The sequence below is a fragment of the Rhea americana genome, unplaced genomic scaffold (assembly GCF_003343005.1).
Source record: "Rhea americana isolate MKP2758 unplaced genomic scaffold, rheAme1 scaffold_12, whole genome shotgun sequence".
Lineage (NCBI taxonomy): Eukaryota > Metazoa > Chordata > Aves > Rheiformes > Rheidae > Rhea > Rhea americana.
The window spans coordinates 120259-144961 of NW_028185261.1; the positions used below are offsets into that span (position 1 = coordinate 120259).

Genomic DNA, 24703 nt, shown 5'->3' on the forward strand with positions numbered 1-24703 from the left:
CTCTCCTTGCCATTGCAATCCTTCCATCTATTACATTCCTACAATCTAAAATTTGCCATTTCTAAAATAAGAATTTTTTTCTTGCTACAAGAACAACTACTCAAAGAGAAAATAGCAAGTGAATGTGACTCTCACTAATGTCAGAACAGGAAGAGAATCTAAGACTAAACAAAGAAAATGTGTCATCTATCCTACTCTGCCAAACAGTGGTACGATACACTGAGGTCCATAATGCTCCTTATAACACAGCTCCTTTTTGTACRTTTGAAACACTGCACTTACAAGGATAATATTTTTCCCCGTTCACAATAAACTGAATAAAACAGCTTTGAAAAAAATCGGCTAACAAAGTTGCAGAGCCATTGTTGCAACTTCAAGCCTCCACCCCATTTCCTACTCCATCTCAATGTGATTTAAGACACCTTTATGCCATAATGATCGAACTACTACAATGCACACACAGTACAAAAGCTAACACACACCCATCCGGGGTGTTATTAAGTGTCAGTAGAAAATCTTACAGCAGTTAAGTATACAGTTATTTTTACCTGRGGTTCTGATGATTAACAAGCTGTGAATGTCAGATCCATCTAACTCGACCTGAAAGTACAGGAGAGGGAACTCAGGAACAGGTCCTTAGCACCACTTACTGAAACAATACAAAAGTAAGAATTATTATTACTAGTTCCACTATTGTACTTCAGTTCAACTGAAAAGCTGCCCTCCAATAGCACAAAGGTGAGTCAAAAGCCTCAGGAGATGAAGTAACCAGTTTACTCTCCAATTTAGCTTATCAGTTTAGCACCCTGTAAGATGAACCTCTTAAGAATCAACTTTCTTTGTATTCTTGACATATGCAGGTGCTTTTAATTCATAGCTGTGCTTTCTCCCCCCATGAATGAAAGCATCTGAGTTTTATGAATATCAATTCGAATAAGAAAATGGTGCAGACTACTTAACATGCCTCACCACATACTGTCAACACACCACATGCCTCCCAAGGAAAGCATCTTACCAATGAAGGAGAAAGTGTCTGCTTCTGGAAAAAGTGTGCAGTTGGGAGTCACTTTTCAGCAGAAAACATCTTATCAAATGGCACATTATTTACACTTGATAGCTTCCATAAGGTGACAAAAGTTTTTATAGTGTTCAGTCTCTTACTACAGTGCTAGAGTTTCTCACACTTGTAATAATTAGTAGCACAGTTTTTTTTTCCTTCCCCAGTCTGTACTTTCAAGCTGTCTAAGCAACAACTACCGAATTATTACAGTCTGCTGACCTGTTTGGAAAAAGCAAGGCAGCCACTGGCAGATAAGCAGAGAGAGACATTTGCAGTGACTGGAATTTGTCACTGTGATATGACTCATCACTAACTTACGAGGGATGCTACATAGCACAGACAAAATCCAAGGACATATTAAAGTTCATTCTCTAAATTTTCTCTTCTGCTTATAGGTGRGGCTCAATCCACAGGATTTCCCTTTCCTCTCCTATTACAGATCTTCAAGGTCACTTACCCAATGGGACYATCAGCTTAAAACAATTTGAGCAACAACAAAGTTCCACCCCAGCTGGGAGTAGGTCTGTGCTATATGTTAGGAACAGCTCAAGCCACTAAGAATTCAGTATAGCAATATTTTGAAATTGCAAAGTTTAGCATGAATCACTGTTTGTTCACATAATGGCAACATTTTCCTTCCACAGATCTTGCACTCAAAATCACAGCATACCCAGTCTGTGCATCTTTAAGATTACTGTTGCATGTTCAGTAACATAAAGTCAAGGTACAGTCACTTTGCAGGCAAATAGCATCTCAGAGGTGCAACAGGTGAGCCTGCCCCCTCTTCAAGAGCTTGCACATTCGTGTTCTCAGGATAGCCAACTTTACATTCTCTCCTCCTCCTCTGCCCCGGTGAGTGTACGAGCATTGAGTATCGTACTGGTCTGCCCTCTACGCATAGCTACTGAAAGCATGGCCACTGCTGGGAATTAGAGGCTTACATTGGAAATGTGCACTACATTTAGGAAGCCTTTAAATGACATATTATATAAAAATGCAATTATCTTGAAGTGTGTGCAGAAGACAGAGTGAGAAACAGCTACTCCTCTCAGATAAAGGCTTCCCATATTGCAGTGTCAAGGTCATCATCTGTATATAAGTCATAGATGCACACGTTGAAGCTGTCAGGCTGCTTTTTCATGAAGGAAATTTAGTGCCAGCAAAATGGGCTGACAACGCTGCAGACTGAAAGCCTTTATCCTCTGCATGGCCTAAATGATGAAAAGCACATCTCCTGGCAGCACAGCTGTGGCAGGACAGCRGCAGCCCTGTGGGGAGAGCTGCCACTGAGCCCCAGCCCCATGGGGAAAGAGAGGCAGAGCTCCTTGCTGCAGAAACAGGGTGTGTGTGTGTGTGTGTGTGGAGGGGGGAGTCACTTGTCTTTCTTTTTGCAAGCAATCTGTACTACATGCAGAGCAACCTCTATGCAACTGTTGTTAGAATTTATTAGAAATACATATTTTTGATCTTACCAATCCTCCAGTTTCAGAGCATTTGCTTCTGTATCCATSAGGGTGTTGGAAAGACTGTCCCAGAAACTGGCCAGTTTCCTGTAGTCCCCCAAACTGCTTCCTCCAGCTTCCCTCAAGCCCTGGAGATAGAGCACTTGGTTGTGCAGGTGTCCCTTTGAGCCCTGACAGACTCCTCCTCCATTCCTGAATACATACAAATTAAAAAACACAGGGTGAGAGAGCAGTGACCCAAAAGGCTGTGCCAGTAGAAGTGATGACAGTGAGAACTAGACTGGGGAAAGATCATGCAGTTTACCAAATCATTGCAATTTACATTAAGATCAGGATGAACACAAAAGGCAAAATACCGAACTCTCCTGCCAGAGCCAGGACTGGAGCACCTAGTAAAGGATAAGGTGTCCATCAGCAGTGCTGAAAAGGGGCTACAAGAGCAAGCAGCAACCAGAAGCAGACAGGCAGACATATGGGAGGCAGGAGCTCAGCCCCCACAACCCCGCACCCTTAAGCAGTTCCCAGAGGTTCCTTAGGCTGACTTTTGCTGTCTCCACCCCACTGATCATGRGGGCTGCAGGCAGTTTGCCCCTCAAACCTCACCACTGGAGTAAGCAGCCCCAACATGCCCTGCCATGTCACAAAGATGCCAGCCTTTCTGGGACTCACTCCCACTTCCCAAGCYCCTCCAACAGAGACAGCTCCAGAGGCTCGAGCCACCCGAGGGAGGAGACGGYGCTGGGCAGGCAGCCTGGCTCCCCTTCCCACTGGCTCATCTTCTCCTAAGCCTTTCGTCCACATTTCAATTTCACCACAAGCTGCCTGGGGCAAAGGCCCACTATACTACATGGGATGCCGAAGGTAAAAGTGACCAGCACTCTGGAAATGGTTCTTCTAGGGCTTTCTACCCAGTAGCAGCATTCCTCTCATTAAATCTCTTTTTAATTCTGCCCTGCTGAGACAGCAGCTTTCAGAGGTTGTGTATTTTCTGGCTACATTTCAAATTCYGACCGAAAGCAATTAAAAGTGCTAGCATGGTGCTGAGTTCCCAAGGACCCTGTCCTTGTTTAATAGGTTGAGACTGGCAGAGTAACACAAGAGTGTGTTCAGTACATTAGTGCCTTGGATTTTCCTAAAGACAGCCTTGTCATAATGTAGTACAGAATTACCTAAGGAACAAAAAGAAACAAACTTGCATACATGCTGATAAACATGAAAATACTTTCTTCTGTCTTACCCTTGATCATCCAAATCCCAAAGAACTCACAGGAACAGAAAATCCCCTGTACCTCTTCCTTCCATCTTGATGGGATCAGCTAGTAGAGAGGACCCTACACCCAGGAATATCCACAATTATCTTGTAGTCCTCTTTTTGTTTAAAAAAGAGCATTGATACATATTTTGCCTTCACCAAGACTTTTTGAACACATTTTAACAGACATCATCAGAAAAAAGGAAAAGGAGTGCAGAAGTTCAAGACTATGGTCAGAGAGTAGTTATCAGTAGTGTGCTGTCAAACTGAAAAGATGTTTTCCACRATGATGTCTTGGGTCACTAACATTTTCATAAATAATTTGGATAATGAAAAAGAACATGCTTACTAGTTCTSTAGGTAACAACAGTTTTAAGAAAGTTTGAGTACAAAACTACAATGTACATGATCTTGACAGATTAGAACAACAGTCTTGAAAATGTAATCCATTGAAGTCAAATGCAATRACCTACACTTACTTAGGAATAAGCACCTGTATGAACGGGGAAAGACAAGGCAACAGTAGTGCAGCAAAGTATCTAGGATGTTTGTAAGGAATCATAAAGTTAACATGAGAAAAGTGATGGCACGGCAAGACGACATGCATTATAAAATGCAGTATCTGTAAGAAATCCACATGGAGTAACAGTAACAGCAAACCCAGCAGTCCTTAGACCTCAGCTGAAATACTGCATTTAGAAAGTTATGGGCCAACTGAAGAGCCAAGAATGTCAAAAAATAGRAAACATGACACAATAAACCTACCAGAATTCTTTCAATCGCCTGCATGCAAAGATGACTGAAGAAAAGGTTAATAGCTGTAAGATATGAGAAGGACTTTCCAAAACTAGGAAGGAATAATCTAGTCTTTATCTACCTGAGGATGGAGAAAAYGTAATGAGCTAATACCCTGGCAGAGAGAATTAGTCTGACCATCAGAAGGCATGGGGGAATGCCTTTAACAGTGACAGCCAGGAAGCTTGGGAGGCTGGGGAATCTCTGCCACTGGTAAGATATTAGTAGGAACRAGCTGGACAAATCTGTCAGAAATGTCACACACGTAGCTAGATGGGACTAGACGCCCTGAAGACCTGTGGCAACACTGAGCTCCCAAGTCCCCTGCCAGTGCTCCAGCCAAGCACTGCTGCTGGAGCACAAGGAGAAGGTGCCCTGCTGAGTGGCCACATCCTTGTAACCATCAAGGGTCTGGTCAGGTCACTACTACACTCCGTGTGCAGGAACCATGGCATCCAGCAAGTTCCTGAGAGACCAACCAGTGCTCAGAGCAACACTGCTAAAAAAATACATCCATATTCCTGGAGTTAGGAAYAATCTCTGCATTAGAAATGTTAAAACGCTTTCAGAGTTAAGTCTCTGACTGGCCACAGGAAATACTAAATGATATACCCTGACTTAAGGGTTTATGTGAATTCAGCCCAAACTGCCTGAATAAAGCCTCAGATCAGGTTATTAAATGCTTACGCTGAAGCCTAAACCAGMACCCTCATTTTCAAATACACACTGAGTACTCTGCAGCTCCTGTAGAGTTTAAGAGGAACCAGTGACTGCTTGTTACATCTGAGAAGTCATGCCACTTTGGCTCTGCAATGTGGACCTGAAAGCAATTTTCTATGCAATTTTTCACAGTCCTAATCCTGGTGTTCTGTGAATACTTTTCCTATTGTTTTCTAGGCCATCATTTTCTTTGTAAAGACAAATATTTTTTACGTTAAAGCAACTGTAAAGTTTCAACTCTGGAAAGCTTCAATTGATGCAGAACTTCAGGCTGAGAACTACACAGCTCTTGAAGATTTTACCATATCAAACACAGTTTACACTCCCACACCTCCTTCTGCATTCAGAATTATGTTCTGACTTGCATTATAATCACATTCAGTCCCCAGTCCTGCTTTGGAAATCTCATGGCAGCAGGCAGGAACACATCTTCCAATGCACAGCACTCATCGTTAGTTAAAGCACATGCAGTCATTAGGCAGCAATCAAGAAATGGATTCTTTATCTTTTGAATGCCCTGACTGCCACATCTTGAGTTTTTGCTGCACAAAGCTTGTGGCCCAGGACCCATAAGACTCTCTTCATTAAAGACATGCAAAAAAGAAATACAGAATATAGCCTTAAATGGAGAGATTGTTACTATCATTTTCAAAGAAATACAATAATGACTGTTTTTATCTCAGCAACAGAACAAGTATGCTGCAGACACATACCTGTAGGAAGAACAAGAAGCTGTTGTTAGCTACAATTATAAAAGAACAAGAAAAATCAATTTTGCCCCAAACTTTAAATATTTTATACAAAATACCTCATAAGCACATGATTTTTAGTAAGCTGTGAATGGAAATTCCTAACTTTACCCAGAATTCAAACTGCAAGAACACAATGGTGACAAACGAAATCAATTTAATGTGGGTACCAGTATGCACATAGCAGTGAAAATAAGAACTCTAACTTGCCTTAATAATCTTTTTTTCTTGCATTAGTAGTTGGATTACTTTAGTTTATTGCATTTATCTTAGGGTTCACTTTTTCAAGCGTCTTCAAGGGTTGCAATTCATATATCTCAATTTGCTGCCCTTTACCCTTCCTCCTTTTTTCTTTCAYAAACATAATGGAATTAAAAGAGATTTCTGTGGAAATAGAAATCCACCAGGAAATGGAAACTTTTACCTGGCCTAAGCTGCTTAAACTATCTTAAATGAAGTACCAGTTAACAACTAATTAATTTACAGTAAAGACATACTTCTTTAGACATGTTCCTTCAGACATGCTCATTTCCCCACCTAAGAATCAAAATATCTCAATGATATCCCTGAACCATGCTGAAACTGGAAACACAGACAACGAGTACCTGCAAGCCCACTTGGGTCAGATACAAAGATCACCAGCTTCTGTTATTTCACTAATTTACTTTTGATCACCATTAAAACAYAAGATTCTTATCTCCACATTAAAAATTTCTATTTGCTGATGAAAAAAAATCTTGCAATTTCCAATGAGTAAATCATCCTGAAATGCAGCAGTTACACATTTGGAAACCATTTCCCACTCTCGCAGGTGACATGCCCAGTTTCTCCAGTTTGAAACCACCATGCAGACCCAGTCATTCAGTGGTAGCCAGTGGGAAATAGCATCACCACAGCTGGCCAAGTCAGCTGCTCACAGCTGAGTGTTACCATCAAGCCACCGCTGCTGGGAACACACCACCTCACATCCATTCCACACATCACCTTGCCACAWTTTGATACAAGGACAACCCACAGGGGTAAGGAGTCATTTCTCACTACATCCACGACAATATGGTTGACAATATGGTCTTGCTTATTGTGGGGTAGAACTACACCTATTTCAAGAACTGACTTTGAAGGCTTCACTCTGACCAGGGAAGCTTTTGTTCCTGTGAATTATTCTGTCTACAGGTATAACTACTCTGGTTCTAAGAAGAAAGAACTGACAGTGARCGCCTCTTTGTAAGAGCTCAGATGTATTTCAAGACGTATTTCAGAAAATAAATCCTGAAATAATTTTATGTATTACCTATTCCAGTTAGTGATGTTGAAGGCAACATAGACAATACTATCATGACTTCACAACTCTTCATTAAATAGCGCTGATATGACACCTGTGCTTACCTTGAAAAACAAGTACTAAATACTGAACATGGACATGAACATCAAGGAGTTATCCCAAGTAGAAGAGCTGGATTTGTGGGCAGCTCAAGTCCATGGCAGGCACCATACAGACCTCCTGAACATCCACTGTCAGCCACAGGAGGGCAAAGCAAGCATAGCCTAATAAAAGAAACCAGACTAAGGAAACCAAATCRAGTTAGGATCATGTATGGTAAAGATAGGAGGTGTCAGAATCAGACAAAGGAAATACAAAACGTTTTTAGGCATTCTCCAGAGCAAAATTTTTTTCCACTCCATTGTTTGCAGCAGGGGCCAGCTCAGGGAGAAGTCCCAGACAAACTCCTCAGACCCAGCTGGGTTATAGGCAGCCATAGTCAGCTGTGAGGCACTGGCAGAGCCCCCCTGGGGACCAGACCTCCCTCACATAAGCACCAGCCCAACCAGCAGCACTCTGCACACAGAAAATCAGGTCCCAAAACCTCAACGGCATCCAAGCAGTTTGCCAGTCTGAGCACTGAGCACCAATTTCACAATTATTTGGTTTATCTGACCATCACAGACACTGCAGCTATTCATAATTTCCTTTCAATCAAAAACAATTCAGTGATTTAAAAGAATATTCATTTTTCATAAAGGCTGGCATCACCCCAGCAATCAGGGAACTTCTTGGCAACCATCCAGATGCATCCACTGGTGGCAGCAGTAATTCTTTCTCATTATAATGTTTACATGTGCATAAAACCGAGCCAGGTGAATTCACAATATGCAGCAGAATGACAAATGTATCATATGCAGTGAAGGGTCAAGAGGTATTCCAGAGAGTCTTCCTCACTAGATGAGGGCATGAATCAAATACACCATTCTCAAGGTTTTCATATTCCCAAACTCACTGCCAAATTTCTGCTAGGCCTTAGCCTTTAAGTTTGCCCATAGATTTGCTCTGGTTTTCATTAGACACATAAAGGTAAGCCATACATGTATTTTTAATCAAATTTTCATGTTTTAGCTATGCATAAGATTTTTTAATGTAAATATTGTTCCACCCCCCACCCCCGAAATACATGGCTGAGCTGCCCAGTTTTGCTGTAGCATCTATGGGGAAAACAGGGGCTTATTTTATGCATTGGTCATCTTATCCTAGAGCTCTTACGTACTGGGTTGGTTTGTTTCCTTCCCCACTTAGACACGTTCTTTTCTCCCTATCAAAAAAAAATCAGGCCTGGGAACGGATGTGACAGAACAAGAGATGCTCAGRATTTTCATTTGTTCTTTGCGTGCTCACATCATCAGAAGGGGGAAACGGCAGCACAAAAGCAAGAGAGCTGTTGCAGTCTAATCAGAGCACAYGTTGTAATGTGAAAGACATACAAAAAGACTTCTCAAAATCAAGTAAATGATATTCTTCACAGAGGGATGTCTCAAAGAAGCAAAGCCAGAAGACAACAAATTCTTTCAGATACCACCATTTTAAAAATAAAAGCTGACTGAACAGTTGCCAGCTGAATAGCACACCAAAAATACCACATAAATTAGCACCGCCAAAATATATTTTGGAGGAAACTCAGGTTTCCTCAAAAAAATGTGTGTGTGTGTGTGTGTGTGTGTGTGTGTGTGTGTGTTTTCTCTAAAGCCTGAAAGCTTTATAAGGTAGGGCTATATATTTTTTGTCTTGTGGTTTACAAGTTGAGAGTATCATCCTGTCAAGTGCTCTCATGTTTGCTTGCCCCCTCCCCTTTCTTTTTTCAAATGAAAGTAGCCTCATACAATCACAAGACTGTGATGGCTTTAGCCTTAAGGAAAATACTATCATGAGACTTCTGGTAAGAGCACAGTACTGTTCTGAGAAACACAAAGATCTTTAAACATAGAGGATTTGTTTTATATATGTTCCACTTGCATGTTTGTGCAGGAAACTCATGCCTGGTTTGTYCCCTCAAGTGGCACAGAGTTGCGTTTTCCGTCTTACAAGTGAATTTGCAGTTTCCAGATGTATTTCAAAAGGAAATCAAAAGATTCTACTTGTCTGCAGGTATTTCAATCCCATCACTCACCCAGGAAGTGAACAGCTGCTACATTAAAGAGAAAGCCCATGAGTCAAAAGCAGAAAAGAAGAAAAYGTTACAAACAGACCTAAGCAAAAGGTGGCTTATGATTAAGTCATGAGATTGTAATTAGGGGCACAAGAACACTAGAATAACCTGTTTTCTTTGAGGCATCCACCGTGGGAAGGTAACAGGCTGTGCCAAAAATGCACACAAGATCTACATCTGTTCTTTGTCACAGATCCCCAACTCTTTGCAGTGCTCCGGCAGGGAGAGGGACAGAAGAAGGGCCTTCTGAAGGACAGCAGTGGCAYTGTGCTCAGGTCAAAGGACATCCAAGCAATAGATAACAAAGGCTGAATTTTACAGCATTTGGGAAAGGGTATTGGGCATGCAGTAGCCCATCCTGACACATCCAAGCCTGTTATTAAGTTGCCTCAGTTACATCTTTTCAGGCTAGAACATTTAGATCGCAGCTGCAATGGGCTTGTAGATGGGTAGGAGAAATGGGATGYGTGAGAAAGCTTAAGACAAAAAATGGAGAGAAGGGATAAGAATAACTAAAGAACCAGGGGAGCAGCAGGAAGTTTCATTGGACTATGGGATGCAAGAATGTGAATATAGGCAAAACAAAAGAGTATTATTTCAAAACTAAGGGAGGGACAAGAATGGCAAAGCCAGAGCTAACAAGACACAGCAGAGGAACAAGCTCTCTGGCAGACAAGCAGGAGGATGCTGCAATCAGTAGGCTAGACATTTGAAACACTTTCAGTAACAAAAAAAAAAAAAAGATACTGGAGGTTTGCACATAATGGAAAAGAGGAGGATGTTTATAGCAGCCASTTTTGAAGAAGATCAGGCTCTGTTCCTCACATTTGGGTGGGGAGGAGTGAGAAATACTAAAAATATATATATACTTTTGCTGCTTTGAGGTGTTTTGTCTGGCTGAGTTGATTCACTTTTTGCATATAATTAGTTTTTACTGCTAGGTGGCAATATTTGCAATTTGGAGTCTAATTAATTATTAGGCACTAGAGTCTTTCTACCAGCTTTTGAGAAATTTGGCATTTAATAGCAATTTTGCTTTGTGTTATGACTTCGTTGAAAACAGGCTTGCCAGTGAGGGACAGAGTTGACAGCACCTTAAAGTTGCACATTTTTAACATTCCAGTCTTGACCATCAGGTATCTTTGTAAGTATCTCAGGTGAACATTTTAAAGTCAGACTCTACATTCACAAGACATTTCATTAAAATAACCACCCTATTTAGTAAAGAAATAGATTATAATAAGCTAAATACATACAAAGGGTATAAAGGAGGGAGTAAAAATAATCCCAGTCTTTAGGTGCATGACTGAGAGGTCCTTAGTTAGGCATCCTCTTTSTTGGACATAGCCAGTGAGATGGGTTTCTCCAGAGGACAATTTAGAGTTACGCTGCTCTGAGTCACCCACCATCAACAAGGAGGTGCTTTTTTCCCTCCACCAGCTGCACAGAGAAATTAGGTCAACCTGCATGTTGACCTCTTTGCATAGACCCAAAGCCAACAACGCCATCTCTTCACATCTATTCCTGTGCTCTGCTTTCAGTCCTGTTGTCCAAAAAAGGATACCCGAGGATTTCTCAGAGCCATTCAGCATYAGGGTAACTGTCAACTTTCTTATCAATTAAGAAAGCAAACACCCCCTTGTGAACMCATGGCTTGGGGAATCCATAGCAAGATAGGACACCTGGGCCTACAGGTCCAGTTCCACCGTTTTTTTAATGGGAAGCGAAATGTCGTATCTGCTAAAAGTAAGTTCTCCTAATGGGCTTGTACACATGCAGCGCAAAGAAGAAAGAATTTGACTCTTGAACCCAGCTGGCCATTCTTTCCAGTAGCTTCTGCAAAGAAGTAGAAACTTCATGGTAACCTTCCCAGTTTTGGGCAAGTAATGAAACATCTTGAGTAAACTTACACTGATCATTTGATCAGCCAACAGGAATTAAAAGAATAAAATCCCTAACAGAAAGCTTGGTGAAAATCAAAACTCAAAATAAAACCTCAATTCTTCCTGAGCAAAGTAGACAGAAGGAATGGGACATATTTCTCTTACACTGATTTATTAGAATTGCACTTTGCATTTTTGTCATTACCATTAAAATAATAGTTTGAATGACAGGATCTCATTTCTAATTAGCCGGATCAACCAAGGCACATCAGCACTTCTGAAAGCATCTGAAAAAGCAGCCCTCTTCTGCAAGAAAAGCTTATTTTCATTTGAAGATAAAAGGTTCCAGACAGCAACAACATGTTTCCATCTGACAATTCCAAAGAAAGGCATGAAAACATCAGGCTGTACCGCATGAGAGATTAGAAGATACAGGAAGATAACTCACAACCAACCTTGCTTCTCATAGGTTGTTCTTCCTCAATCCTGTCCAACAACAGCCTTTAACAATAACATTATAACTGCATTAATCAAGGATTATTGCCCAAGGTTTCACTGTCAAGTGGCATCATCCTCTAATTCATATATGGGAGAATTGAATGCCATGAAGTGAAGTGACCTATCCCACTTGACAGAGGTCCACCCTTTGGGTAGGAGAACTTGCCCACTAGACAGAAAAAAATAAAACAAAGGCAAAGGCTGCTTATCAGCATGAATAGGTGAATAGGGATCACTACAGCTTTTTTCCCTCGTTTGTCTTTAGTAGCAGGAAAAAGCTGTCACTCTGCTCCAGACTGTGCTGTGCAAGGGGAGACAGCTGGGATGGGGAGAGAGAGCGAGCGTGAGAGCGCGCATGCGCAAATGGCAGAAATACCAGAGCATAATCTCCCTCGTTCACTTAACTTCCCTCGTCCATCCCATCTGGCAGAAGCCCTGATTAATCAGCAAACACAGAAGYGACAATAGTACAAAAGCCATCTAAAATCCAGTACATCCACTACTCATATCCGCAGTAGCATTCTTGCTAGGTGAGGTGTTTTTAACTGAACCATGTTTTCCCAAAGTGTACTGTTTTTCCAGAAAATACTTCAGCTTGGAGATATGCCACTTTCAATTGAARCCTGTCCTGGGAAAGCAGGAAGGGAGGGTGTACAAGGACAGTTCAACATACTTGGTTTTGCAGGTCAGTGCCACACCTACCAGTATAGCGGACCTGGATCTCCAATAGTTACTTGTAACRTCCTTAAGCATCAGGACAAACAGAAGTGTGCAAAGTATGTACTGCATTAAAAAATACACCCACTATTTGTGCTCCCAAATTAGATGTTTCCATTTTGATGAAAACAGTTCAGAAAATTTGGTTTTGTTTCAATATGAAAAAGACACAGATAAAAACCTTGAAAGCAGCAGCTAAGAGGAATCATCATTCTCTGAACAGCTCTGACCAGAATCACTGCCAGGTTGTGCATGTAAATGTACTTTTGTAGAAAACATTTCTGCAYGCAGACTTCACCTCTCTCCTGGACTTTTTAGTTCCCTTCCATTAAACACTAGAGGATGTGAGCATTACTTTCTTCTGCTGGATGGACTTGCAAACAACTATCTACAGGAATCTGTTTCAAAGAGAGCTGAATCGAATTTCTTCCAAGCAATAAAGGTGGACTCRACCACTCCAGTTAAGCCCTGGAAACAGTATAACAGAGCTCCGATCTCATACTCCTGCAAACTACTGCAACTCTGCCTCTGATTAATACCAGATTTCCCAGGACTACAACAATGCATTTGYAAGCCTTAAAGGACACATCTACAGCCTGGTCAGCAAACTGTGCAATTGCATATTAACTAYGCAAGGACTTGTCAGACCTCCAGTTCTGTTTAGATCTCTTTCTGTATGTTTTTACACTGTATGCTTTGTCACTTTGGCTCACTATCAGGAGGGTTTTCATTTTCTGTTATAACCACTTAATGCCCTACAGAACACAGTTCAGTTGCTTTGCTGTCCTCCCAGCTGTCTTCTCTCTGCAGGAGTTCATTCTGAGTTAGCACAGCTTACCCTTCTCTCACCCCCAGGAGCTCTGCTGCATGGGCAAGGCTGGGAGAAGCTCCATTAGCAGATCAAAGAATCTCACCAAACTGGTTGTTACTTTTCAGAATTGAGTTACATCACTGGAGCACCCCTTCCTCACTGGCTCTGCTTAAACAGATGTCCTAAAAAGCATCTACTGGGCACAATCCCAGAAACATCACATGTGGAAGTAACACACGTAACATTACGCTCCCTCTGGTTTTTGGAATTGCCTGGACTGTTGAGAGCTGTTAGTCATAATTCAGCTTTTAGTACTGCAGGCTTTTTCTTCACTGATCCCAGTATTAGCCTATCATGTACATACACTAATCTTTGAAAAAATGCTCCAGATTTCCAAAAACAGTAGCAAACTTGCACCACCTACCGACATGACAGAACTACTGTTTTAGAGCAAGAAACATAATACAGAAATTTAGTAACGATCCTTACTCCTCATTGTACTTCCAGCATCTTACATTTCACTGTACTACAAAGTAACATGCTTTCATTTTACAAGCTGTTGCTAGATACTAGTGTGCAGGTGACCTGACAGGCAAAAGTGCACTGCCTACACATCCACCCAGCCCCAGGCAGCAGGGGTTCCCAAGTCTGTCATGACTGATGAACCYGGAGCAGCAATGGAGATCCTCCCCTCTGCAAAAAGCTGCACTTTGCAGGAAGTGTCCCATGCCACCTCCACGCACTCAGTGGCTCACTTCTTGCTGAAACATTTCTGAATTATTTATCACAAACAGCTGGCAGAGAACTTCCTCCACCTGATTTACTTTCATTCTTCCATGTTTTTCGAATGTTCAAAAAAGATTTCTTCAATTTAGTTTATTTTTACTGCATACAAAACTCTTATCCAGTTTACTCCCAGGTCATTGACRTGCAGCAAATGAACATCCACCCCTTGCACCAGTTGCAGACCAGCCCAGGTGCTCCACAGTGCAGATCCACTTTATCTGCCCACTTGTAGACCAAGCAAGCCTCAGGTTTCTGCCACTGCTCTCTCTCAGACAGGTATCATCAGAAACACTACATTATACAATACTTTTCTCCAGTATCACCTGATCTCTGCATGCAGCAAGTAGCTACGAGTATTTTGGAAGACCATCTCAGGTGGTGACATTTGTGGCAAATTCTCCGAATGCCAGCTGCACCTACAAAAACTGACCACCAGGRAGAATTAGCACAAGGTATACCAATAATGAAAGGATACTATCTCTTCTTTGTATTCGGCCACCACTCATCGGCCTCAGGGCAAAGTCATCTGTGCAGGTGCCATCTCAACAATGCTTACAACTCAGAGARCTGGCATGACCAAGACAGATATGAAACCTACCTCTCAGGTAGGCACTGAGATGCTCTTCTTGTGTACTTCCCCAAGAGTGGGAAAGGAGATGTCAAACCCTTTCAGAACAAGAGTTCAGAAGAAATACAGTATTTGTGGTTAGGTTTTTCCCAGATGATCTAACCGCTATTCAGAATGCCCCTACTGTTTACCACAGAAATAGTATATTAATTCTACTATAATGCTCTGAAGTTCCTGCTGTGGGTATTGTGAATTTGGTTCATATTATAACACTTTTAATTCACAGGCTTCAGCATTACCAGAATATATTAGACTCCTCCTCCTTCAAAGCCATGTATTCATTTGGGAAAGCTTGGGAAAACTTCCTCATTCTGCCTGGCTCATGCTCCACCTTCTACCAGCTTTTTTTTTTTTCCCCTCTCTCCAAAGAATCAAATCAAGATAATGACATCAGAATTTTCAGATGTGGTCCAAATGTCTATGACACTCAGGGATTAATTTAATTTTCTTCATAGAMGTGACACAGGGAATCAGAAGGGAAAGTGCTACTACATAAATACCCCAAACTTGTTCAGTATCTTCTAGTCCTTCATAGTGAATCTGTTTCTCAGAGAGACATATTAGGTCTCCTTTCCAATAAGTCTGACCAGTCCTTTAGATAAAGAAATAGAGCCAACCTGCACCAGCTGAGAATTTGCAGCAACAACTACAAAACATGCAGAGCACAGTGGAGATCTGAGCTGCTCTTTTCTCCTTTCAGTACCTAAACATCATCTCCCCACCTTCTGCAGTAACAGAGTTTTCCTTCAGCTTCTTGTCAAAGCCTCAAATCCATGCTAGGACTTACCTTTATCTCAGATTACTATCATGTGAGTCTACTTTGATTTCCTTGCCTGCAAAGTTCACTTCATCTCCTCAGCTTCCAAATCTTCTCTAACCTCATTAACAATATATTAAAACATGTGTAGTTGTCAGAGGCTAAATTCAAACACAAGCATCACTGGCCATTGGCTCAGCCCAATGGCTTGCAGCAGAGAGAGCCTAGCTCAAAACCTTCAGCTCAAGAGGAAGGCTCAGCCCACAGGTGCCAGAGCATCAGAACAGAAACGTCACCTAGGAGGGGAAAAACTGGCCCATGTTTTTGCCCAAGTCACGTACCAAAGTTTTCACATCTCTGACTACCACAAGGCATAGGCAATAAAGCCTTGGAGAAACTGGAGAGAAGTTCCAGGAGCAGTCCCGAAGTGGGCTGTGATGGTGGTGCTCTCTGCAGACCCATTGCTCCCTGCAAGGCTAGGCTAGCAGAGGGCTCAAAAAAAACCTCCTTCCAGATATTTCCACGCAGCCCCAAGGTCTTTAACAAGTTGAAAAAAGATGTAAAATTGGAGCAATAGGTTGGCAGCCCTGCATTAGACTATACTATGCACAAATTCAGCCAAAAGAAAAAATAAAATTTAGGAAGGTATTTTCAGAAATGCCTCAGTGACCTCAGCTGAATTGCCTGAAACRCATAAATTATACTTCTTATGGCATTTTGACACTTGGCAATAGGTGGAGCTTTCTTTCCTAGTTTAAACAATGCACAAATCCTTCCAGGGCAATCAATCAGCTGGAAAAAAGTATGGGTTTGGAAAAGTTTGGGGTGTTGGGATTTCAAAGTTTAGCTTTGAATTTTAAAGTGTAAAAATGCCTCAATATAGTACCAATTAGGACAGAGTTTGCTGGAGAAAGACAAAAGTACAATTCCATTGTACTCAGTACATGGTACAGTTGCCCAATGATTTTGAAAATAAGACTTTCAACAATTATGTCACATTAATGCACCATAAAAGACTAAAATATGAATGATTCACAATTCTGAAACTACATTTTCCAAAAGCAAAAAAAAAAGAGATTTTCCCTGTCCTTAGCACTTCAAAAACAGTATTTAATTTTAACTTTACTGGATTGATCCATTACTTAGGAATTCATTTCACCTTTAAGATAGTCCAAGCAGTTTACTCATGTTATATGCACACACCCAAGGCATATTGCCTACGAGTTGGAAAAGATGCTCGTAAGATCCGAAGACCAATTTATTTCCTTGTGCAAAGGATACAGCTTTGTACCAGTTCTGACATTGTTTTAAACAGCACAGTATCTTCCAGCTGACAAAGATCTCCAAGCACCAGTATTTCATGCCAAAAAAGTTTTTTTTTTTTCCAAAGAGGTTTTAACAAAAATGTCCTTTCCCCCCCCCCCAAGTGATGTTTATTAATGTTACCCACTCCATTAAACTCTGCATGAGCCCTATTTGGAATGTCTGTCAATTCTGAGGCATCTTAATCCATTTTTTCCAACTTTTTGATATATGGAAAAAACCCACTGTCTTTCTTTGTATATCACTAGTTAATTGCTGAACAACCTATCATAGCCTAGAAAACAATATTATTGAATGTTTCTCACATGTCACTTCTCTCAAGTGTGATAAAGAAAGCACCAAAGAACATCAGTAATCCAGAAAGTGTTCACTGACTCACATGGGGGCCAGATGCTCATCTTTATTATAATATTATTTATTTCTAAAAATATGTATGAGACAAGTCTTTTGATATTCAATAATCTGTTTATGGGAAATGACTTTACACAAAACATCAAATGAGTTGACAGCAAATTGAATTTAAAATAKGATTTTAAAAAATGTTCATGAAATTCATATTGCTTTAAATATAGATTAGCAACAGTGCCGGGGGGATGAATGCACTTCACTGCTTGACTGCAGTAATTTAAATATATGGTTTTACCTACATTCCCTGTATTCATTGTATTTTCCTATTAAGCGGTGAAGGAGCCTCCTTAACCATTCTGTTGCCTGGTTCGCATGTATTTCTTGGTCATGTCAGGATGCAAGGGGTACAAGGAGAAATCTTTGGACATGCATCCTGCTGTACCACAAGCACAAGATGTGAAGCGCTCTCAGACAGAGCTCCATTATGCTGGATGCAAAGGATGCCAAAAAAACCCAACAGCTATATATGACGCAGGATATCATTTTGCTTTCTCAGTCAGCTTATCTTGTTACTAAGAACAATAACAGCACTACTGAACATGTATGTATCCAAATTAGAGGAAGTACATCCTATATCCTCCGTTCCCACTGCAATTTTCTCCATCACTTTAAAGCTATCTTGGTCAAATTCCAAATCTAATAATTACATCCTTCCTACATAAATTCCTCTCACAGCCTTAAACAGAGTCAATACGCTTTATTTTCTACCCGTAAGTAGTAAGATTTGTAAGTAAAGATTTGCTGCCTGCTACCCTGAAGTAAAGCTGAAGTGATCCATACAAATTATTTTTGAAGGTCTTCGTGCTCCTAAGAGAAAAAGATCTCAACTTCAGGATCTTACTATTATTAATAAGCAAATAAGTAATACACATTTGATGATTCATACTAATCTGATAGCCACCTTAATAATCACATTCCCACAGATTAGACTTGATTATATCAAAAAACTCACTCATTTTTTTTTCTTGTGTCAGAGGTGAAATGAAAACTATCTTCCCTTTGCTTCAGTACTTCACACACACGCTCCAATGCCTCTGGGCTTCCTATTTCTGCAGTGTAAAGAAACCATGAAGCAGCCAGCATGACCAACCAAGAAGCAATCTAAATGATCTCCACTGTCTGACCGCAAGAGGGAAATAGCCAGAAACCAAATACTTGAGTGTCTTCAGCCCCCAAATGCCTGCATAGTTCTGTGCTAAACACATTTAGACTCTCGTTTCAACCTACCTACAAGACATTTAAAGATGTGGTAAAGTGTCACAGATGTACAAAGTTTAAGAGTCCTTCAACAGATAGCAACAACTGAAAGAGACCTTCCCGTGCAAAATCAGCTTTGTGCATTTTTCCACCCTCTGTTAAATTACAGCATCCCAAAKTGTTTTAAGAGCAGTACTGTCTAAAAGTTGCTGTATGTCATCAGCTCTGAGATGACTCAGGATTACAAGTACAGAAATAAGAYKAACATCCTGTTCCAGTTTCTCTAGYTAAATTCTCTCCCTCAAATAGCATCAACAAGTGACTCAGTACAATGTCATAACACACAGTATTTTTGTAACAGCTACGTACTTGGCAAAAAACAACTCTCACGAATAAATCAGTCACATTTTACGGCATTTACTAATCAAAAGATTTTCACTTTGTTTTATCTTGGAAGAAAAACAAGAAGATATATAAAATATAATAACCAGATGTCAAGTAAAGAATATTATTTCCATAATCAAGTGGGAAAACTATATAACTGGTTTCAATGAACCAAGAAATAACATTTGGAACTAAACTTGGCTCAAGTTATAACACCAGTGTTATAGTGACAGGGTACTGCTCTTTGCTTTCACTGAGACCAGCAAAATGAGGTACCTTTTCTATTTCAGAGTTTGGTTAAATAGCCCCACATTCAGACACCTTCAAGCAAGGAAGGAAGTGACGTATGGCACAGCAGCAYCAACTTGCTTTAGATCAGAATCACTTATGCAGTGWAYWRRCMSYAWMWKWTRSKGYYWRTWCACAGAGCCTGTACACTATTTTCAATTCTAGTACACAAAGGAAACACAGTGCATCTCTTCAGAGGCCCGAATTTATTAGGTATCTCCAAGCCCTGACTTTATTGCTGCCCTCAGCCACACCACCACTATCCAAGCAACAACGTTTCTGCACAACTGCCTGCACTGAAAGTTTCTTATACCTGGGAATCCTAGTAAAGCAAGTAGCTGCTCTAAGCCTCTTCTTAAATAGCATTCTCTGCTCCTTAGCAGTCAAGTTACCACATGCTGTATCTTGTGTTATAATTGATAAACATATCACTACAATAGCCAATTCTTAGTGAATATTTCTGGATCAAAGGACACACCATTAGAAGAATCCATTCATTTCCATCAATCTAGAAATCTCACTAAAAACAAGCTCCTTCTCACGTGTAGCTAAGTCAATAATTAGATGTAGCTACATTAATTAGTTATAACCCAGAGACTATACAGAACAAGCATCATACTTTAATAAGGAAAAATTATGTTTGGCTTTAGAGCATAGTGCATTTGCAGCAATTTTCTTGGAGTAGAGGATGCTTTATAAAAACTATGCCATCAAACAAAATATCAATTTTAATTCTTCCCTGTGAGGAGCAAATTTGAGAACGCTTCTCAGAAGCACAGGAAACCAACCTTGCCATTTCTTTGACCACCCTCTCCCAAATATCATGTAGTTATTTTGAAGTTTGGATTTTAACAAACAGCAGTTGAAGGTCATTTTCTACTACTGCTACTACTTGGCAAACAAATCTGTCCACCTCTGTCTGTATTAAAGAAAGTAATTGCCCTGAGTATACGATATTTTTCTTTACTCTCTGTTCTTGCCAGTCTACCAACATGAACACCTTCTCTTCATTTAGCTCAAAGTGTTTCAGCAGTAGAAAGATTGTCAAATATTTTGTTAACAAAGGTAAAAAACACTCATGACTGAAGGACGTGCCACAGAAACACTGTGTAGTTCAGGAGAAATAATGCCACCTGATGTCAAAGGGTACAAGTTACAGAAGAAAAAACAAAAGAACAAAATACAAGTGAACTTTTACAAAGACAACAGCCTAAATTGTGATGTGCGCTTGTACATCTAGGGAAAACAGATACACAAAAGGAAAAAACAAGGAGCAGTGTCCTTAGGTTTCCAGATAAAGACCTGGCTAGGCCAAGAGAGGGGAAAGCACAAGAGCTCAGGCACCAGGCTGGGCCAAAACCCAGCTGAGAGCAAACCAGCCCTGTGTCCAGCCCGGGGAGAGGGAGCATCCCTGTTGCCCGCTTGCTTGCTGCCCAACTTGGGCAGACACCTCAGAGCAACAGCACTAGTGCCTACATTGGGGATCCCCCATAAGTACCTTCTCCTAAACCAAAGGCCCTGGGAGCATGCACCACAGCATCCCAGCAGGAAGACAGCATGGTCCTTTTGGAGAGACAGCCTCTCTGCCAAAGTGGAGCTTTAGTAGCAAACAGGTGAGACATGGGCAGCCAGCATTAAACAGCAAACTATGGTTAARAGAGTCACTTTTTAATCAGTGGTGCCATAAAGTAGCTGGCAGGGCCACAGCTGGATCAATAGAGGTGTCTGGTTTCCCTCCTGCTGCAGGCCARGAGAATTAAAGAAAAAATTAACTTGCACTTCCATTCTCTATAACCCTGAATAACCTCCCAAYGAGCACTTCCACTGATCACCTTTAACTACCCACTTACTTAACAATTCACTTATCTATAATGTTGTGGTTTTGCCCAGCCATATGCACCAAACTCAAGCAATGAAAAAAAAAATCTCTCATTATTTAACATCTATTTCACACTGGCAGACAAAGGCAACATCTATATCATTTCCCCATTTCACCTGCCATTTCTGTGCAAGGCTTTTTAACATCATAGTTTCTGTGTGGAAGACTGACGTCACAGCAGTCTTCCTAAAAAATTAAACCTGCAACACAATGTTGGGTTTCATCACATTACAAAAAGAAAAGTACTAATAATGCAGGAGAGCTGAGCACAAGTGTCCAGGAGAGTAACACAAGGTTTGAAGATTTTGGTTAATGGAGCTGCTTTTGTTAGTTTAAGGACTGACCTACCCTACGTGCCAGCAAAAAGCAGATTCCTCACACAGCCCCACAGATTTGTAGCATTTCCTATAGATAGYGTCATGTCACAGTGGTTCAGGCAGTCACCTGGATAAAGCATCTGGTTTTAACCCTCCCTTTGCAGTTCAAGACATAAAGCTATAGTCCTGCAAATAGTTTCAGAATTACTTCACATTTGACTTGCAACCCAACAGGTCAGAATACTTTGGGTCATCTTCGATATGCTTACTCTTGCTATGCCGATACATCCATATCAAAAAAAGGGTAGTCTATGCATAACAYCTTTATATCCTACAGACATTAATARTTTTATCTCAGAAGAATTATTTATATGAGCCATAACTGAGACTAGCCACAGAAATATGATGAAAGTACACAAGTACAAGCTATKTAAATCACTTATACCACAATGATGCTACAAAAATTATACGCTTTCTTAAGAAATTGTGGAAAGGCATGGAAAGACATTTGTGTGGAAACAAATGGTTTATTTTGTAAAGCTAAACATTTTTCTGTTGAAGTGAAAAAAAACCACTGTTTTTAGGTCTATTTTGAAAAAACAAAATGAGATTATTTAAAATAATAATTAAAAGCTGATCTTCCARTATTGAGGCCAGACACTGTGCCTTTTAAAAGAGCCAATCCTAAAGGTGCAAGACAATTTTGATACTGTAGCTCTCCTCCCTGCCAAGTTATTCCTCACTCATTTACAGAAGTACAATTTGACTTATTTTATAAATCACCACTTAAAACCAAGATCGAAATGACCAAAACCATTGTCATTTTCCATTTGTAAGACCCCTCAATGCTTTTTTTAAATAGCTGAAAAACTATTTGTTTCTGTGCTAGGGGGATAGTGGACTTAGTTTTCTCCAATACTAATCACTCCTGTCCTTGCATACAAAGATACAAATACAAAAGCTAGAGATCACCAAAAGAAAAAAACAAATCACCCTAGATTTCACTTATTGCATTGATCAGAAGAAAAATCCATTGTAAAATAGTTTGACCTAKCTTGAAGCTAAAAATCAGAGACTTACCTGCCTGTTTCCTAGAAGAGAGCAGGACTTCCCTTTGCAAGGCCAGGAGGAAGGACAAGCCAGCAACTCGCTGCCTCCTCTGCCCCAGGCTCGTACTCCTGCGGCTCTGGGGGCCTGAGCTACCAAGGCTAGGGACTGGCCATCCTTAGCGCTGCCTCTTGCATGGCCCTGGCAGCTAGGAAGAGGTATAGCCCACTTTGTAGGCTTTCAATTACAGGACAGGAGAGTTTACATGACACCGAAACAAGGGCACGCAGTGCGATGAAAATCCCTGGGGTTTCTGAGACTGCAAATAGAGCTGTTCTAGACCCACATGGCATCAAGACCCCACATATATCAAGAGCCTGATTTTACTGACTGCCTTGAGCTTCCTTTAAGCACACAGGTGGTCAGCCTSACGGCACTACAAAGGCCAAGGCACAGTTGTGTTTCAGTGAAAGGCTAGGCCTTAGGCATGTACACTCACCGCTCAAGATCTATGGCTCTTCCTCCACCTTTGCTCACCCCATCCACCTCTGTCTAGGGCTTCTGGAGCAGAGACCACCATGGTGAAATATACCACATGAATAACCAAGGACTTGGAGGAACACTCCACATACCCCAAAGCAGAGTACTCGATATTTTGAAAGCTGAACAACTACTAATGCAAGTCACTTTTCCACCAGCCACACTGTCCATCCCTGCCACATCTGGTAACTACACCCAGACCACATCTGGTAACACAAATGCTAGTTACCACCTTCACAGTATCCCTCTCCAGGTGATTTAGAAGGTGAGACAGATCCTATGCTTTAGTATTAAGAAATATTGTAACCTTGATTTAAACACRTATTTTATTTATTCAGTCGTATGTCCCCACACCTTGGTATTTCACTGAAAGGGGCTTTACTAGGCACATTTATAGTGGATTTAGAAGAAAGAAACCAGCCAGTTTTATTCAAAGGAGTATAATTCTTGTAGCATTCCACTCTCTGATTTTCTTGAATCAGGAAAAAAGTATAACTTTTTCTAATGCATCGTTAGTTTATTTCCTAATTCATATTATAAGAAAAGTCAGAATATTGCTTCTGCATTAGGCTGCAAGTATTACAGTACAAGAGGGCTGAAAGGATCTGTTATGAAAAGAAATGTACCAGTAGGATTACAATTCCACTTGCAATCCAAAGCTACAAACAAATTGTCTCTGCAAAGAGAACGCATTTCCACTAAAATGGTTGCTACTATGGGACAGTACTAGTGCTATTTGACTATGTATCAATACAGCCAATATACGATACATAATTTCAGTTATATATATAAAACCAGTATATGGTTTTATTTTGCATTGTAACACATCAGATTGCACCTGAATCATACAGTACTAAACATACTCCCCRCCCCAAATAGTGTAAAACTACTCATTAAATACCTATACAATCATATTGCATAACACACTACTTTAAAAATCTTCTCCTAGCAGATGATAGTGTCAGCAGACATCACAGGGATGGGTCTTAGACACAGCTTTCTGGCAGGGTGAGTCTGACAAACATTGCAGAGAAGCTTGTGTGAGACTGACAAACAGGTGGGTGAGCTAAGGATTGTGCAAGGGGCCACAACCATGAARCTGATATGACAGAAGACAGACATGCAGAGTTTGTGAAGCCCTTGAAGATGGTAGAGAAAGAGCTGAACTAGCAGAGTAGTTCAGAGAGGAAAGGGTATGTTCAGCATAACTGGGAAAGAAAACAGTTCAGCAAACATGTTTCAGACAGACTGGGGAAAAGAAGGAAGACTGGTAAGGAAAAGAATGAGTCTGTAGTAGTCCATGCAAAAGAGAGTGCAACTCAGCTGAAAAGTCTAACCTTGGGGCTTGAAAAAAAAGATAAATCTAAGAGAATGGAGAAGAAAAGTATCAAGTCTGAGGCTGGGTGTAAATGCAGGAGGCAAGCTAGCAAGGAGCTGAAGAACCTGGATGAAGACATTACATCTGTCTCCACAGGAGACGCAAGGTAACATCAGGATTCAGGAGCTCAGCTTTGACAACCTACGTGAATAACAAAACATTTAATGGAACTTGTCAGACAAGCCACAAAGCAAGGCTGGAAGCAAAGGAAGATAGAATTCATCTCTAAGTCTATTTTAATTGAAGACAGAGTAAAAAAAAAAAAAAAAAAAAGGAAGAGAGGGAGGTGCTGATAACACTGCCCTGTGAAAGTGATGTGTATGTATCTGGACATACAACTATTTTAG

General features: G+C 40.7%; 1 protein-coding gene across 3 annotated transcripts in view; it reads right to left on the bottom strand.

The window, feature by feature from the left end:
* NABP1 (nucleic acid binding protein 1) overlaps positions 1-24703 on the bottom strand; it is a 98592-nt gene that overhangs the window by 56641 nt on the left and 17248 nt on the right. The window contains exons 5-6 of one of the 3 annotated variants that reach the window (XM_085321185.1): positions 2533-2715; positions 549-600 (exon numbers count right to left, since the gene is read on the bottom strand). In XM_085321185.1, the coding sequence (XP_085177311.1) occupies positions 549-600; positions 2533-2715 (235 nt within the window). Of the gene's footprint in view, positions 1-548; positions 650-2532; positions 2716-24703 lie in introns of those variants that run through there. The other 2 variants (XM_085321200.1, XM_085321208.1) reach the window with 2 other exon arrangements.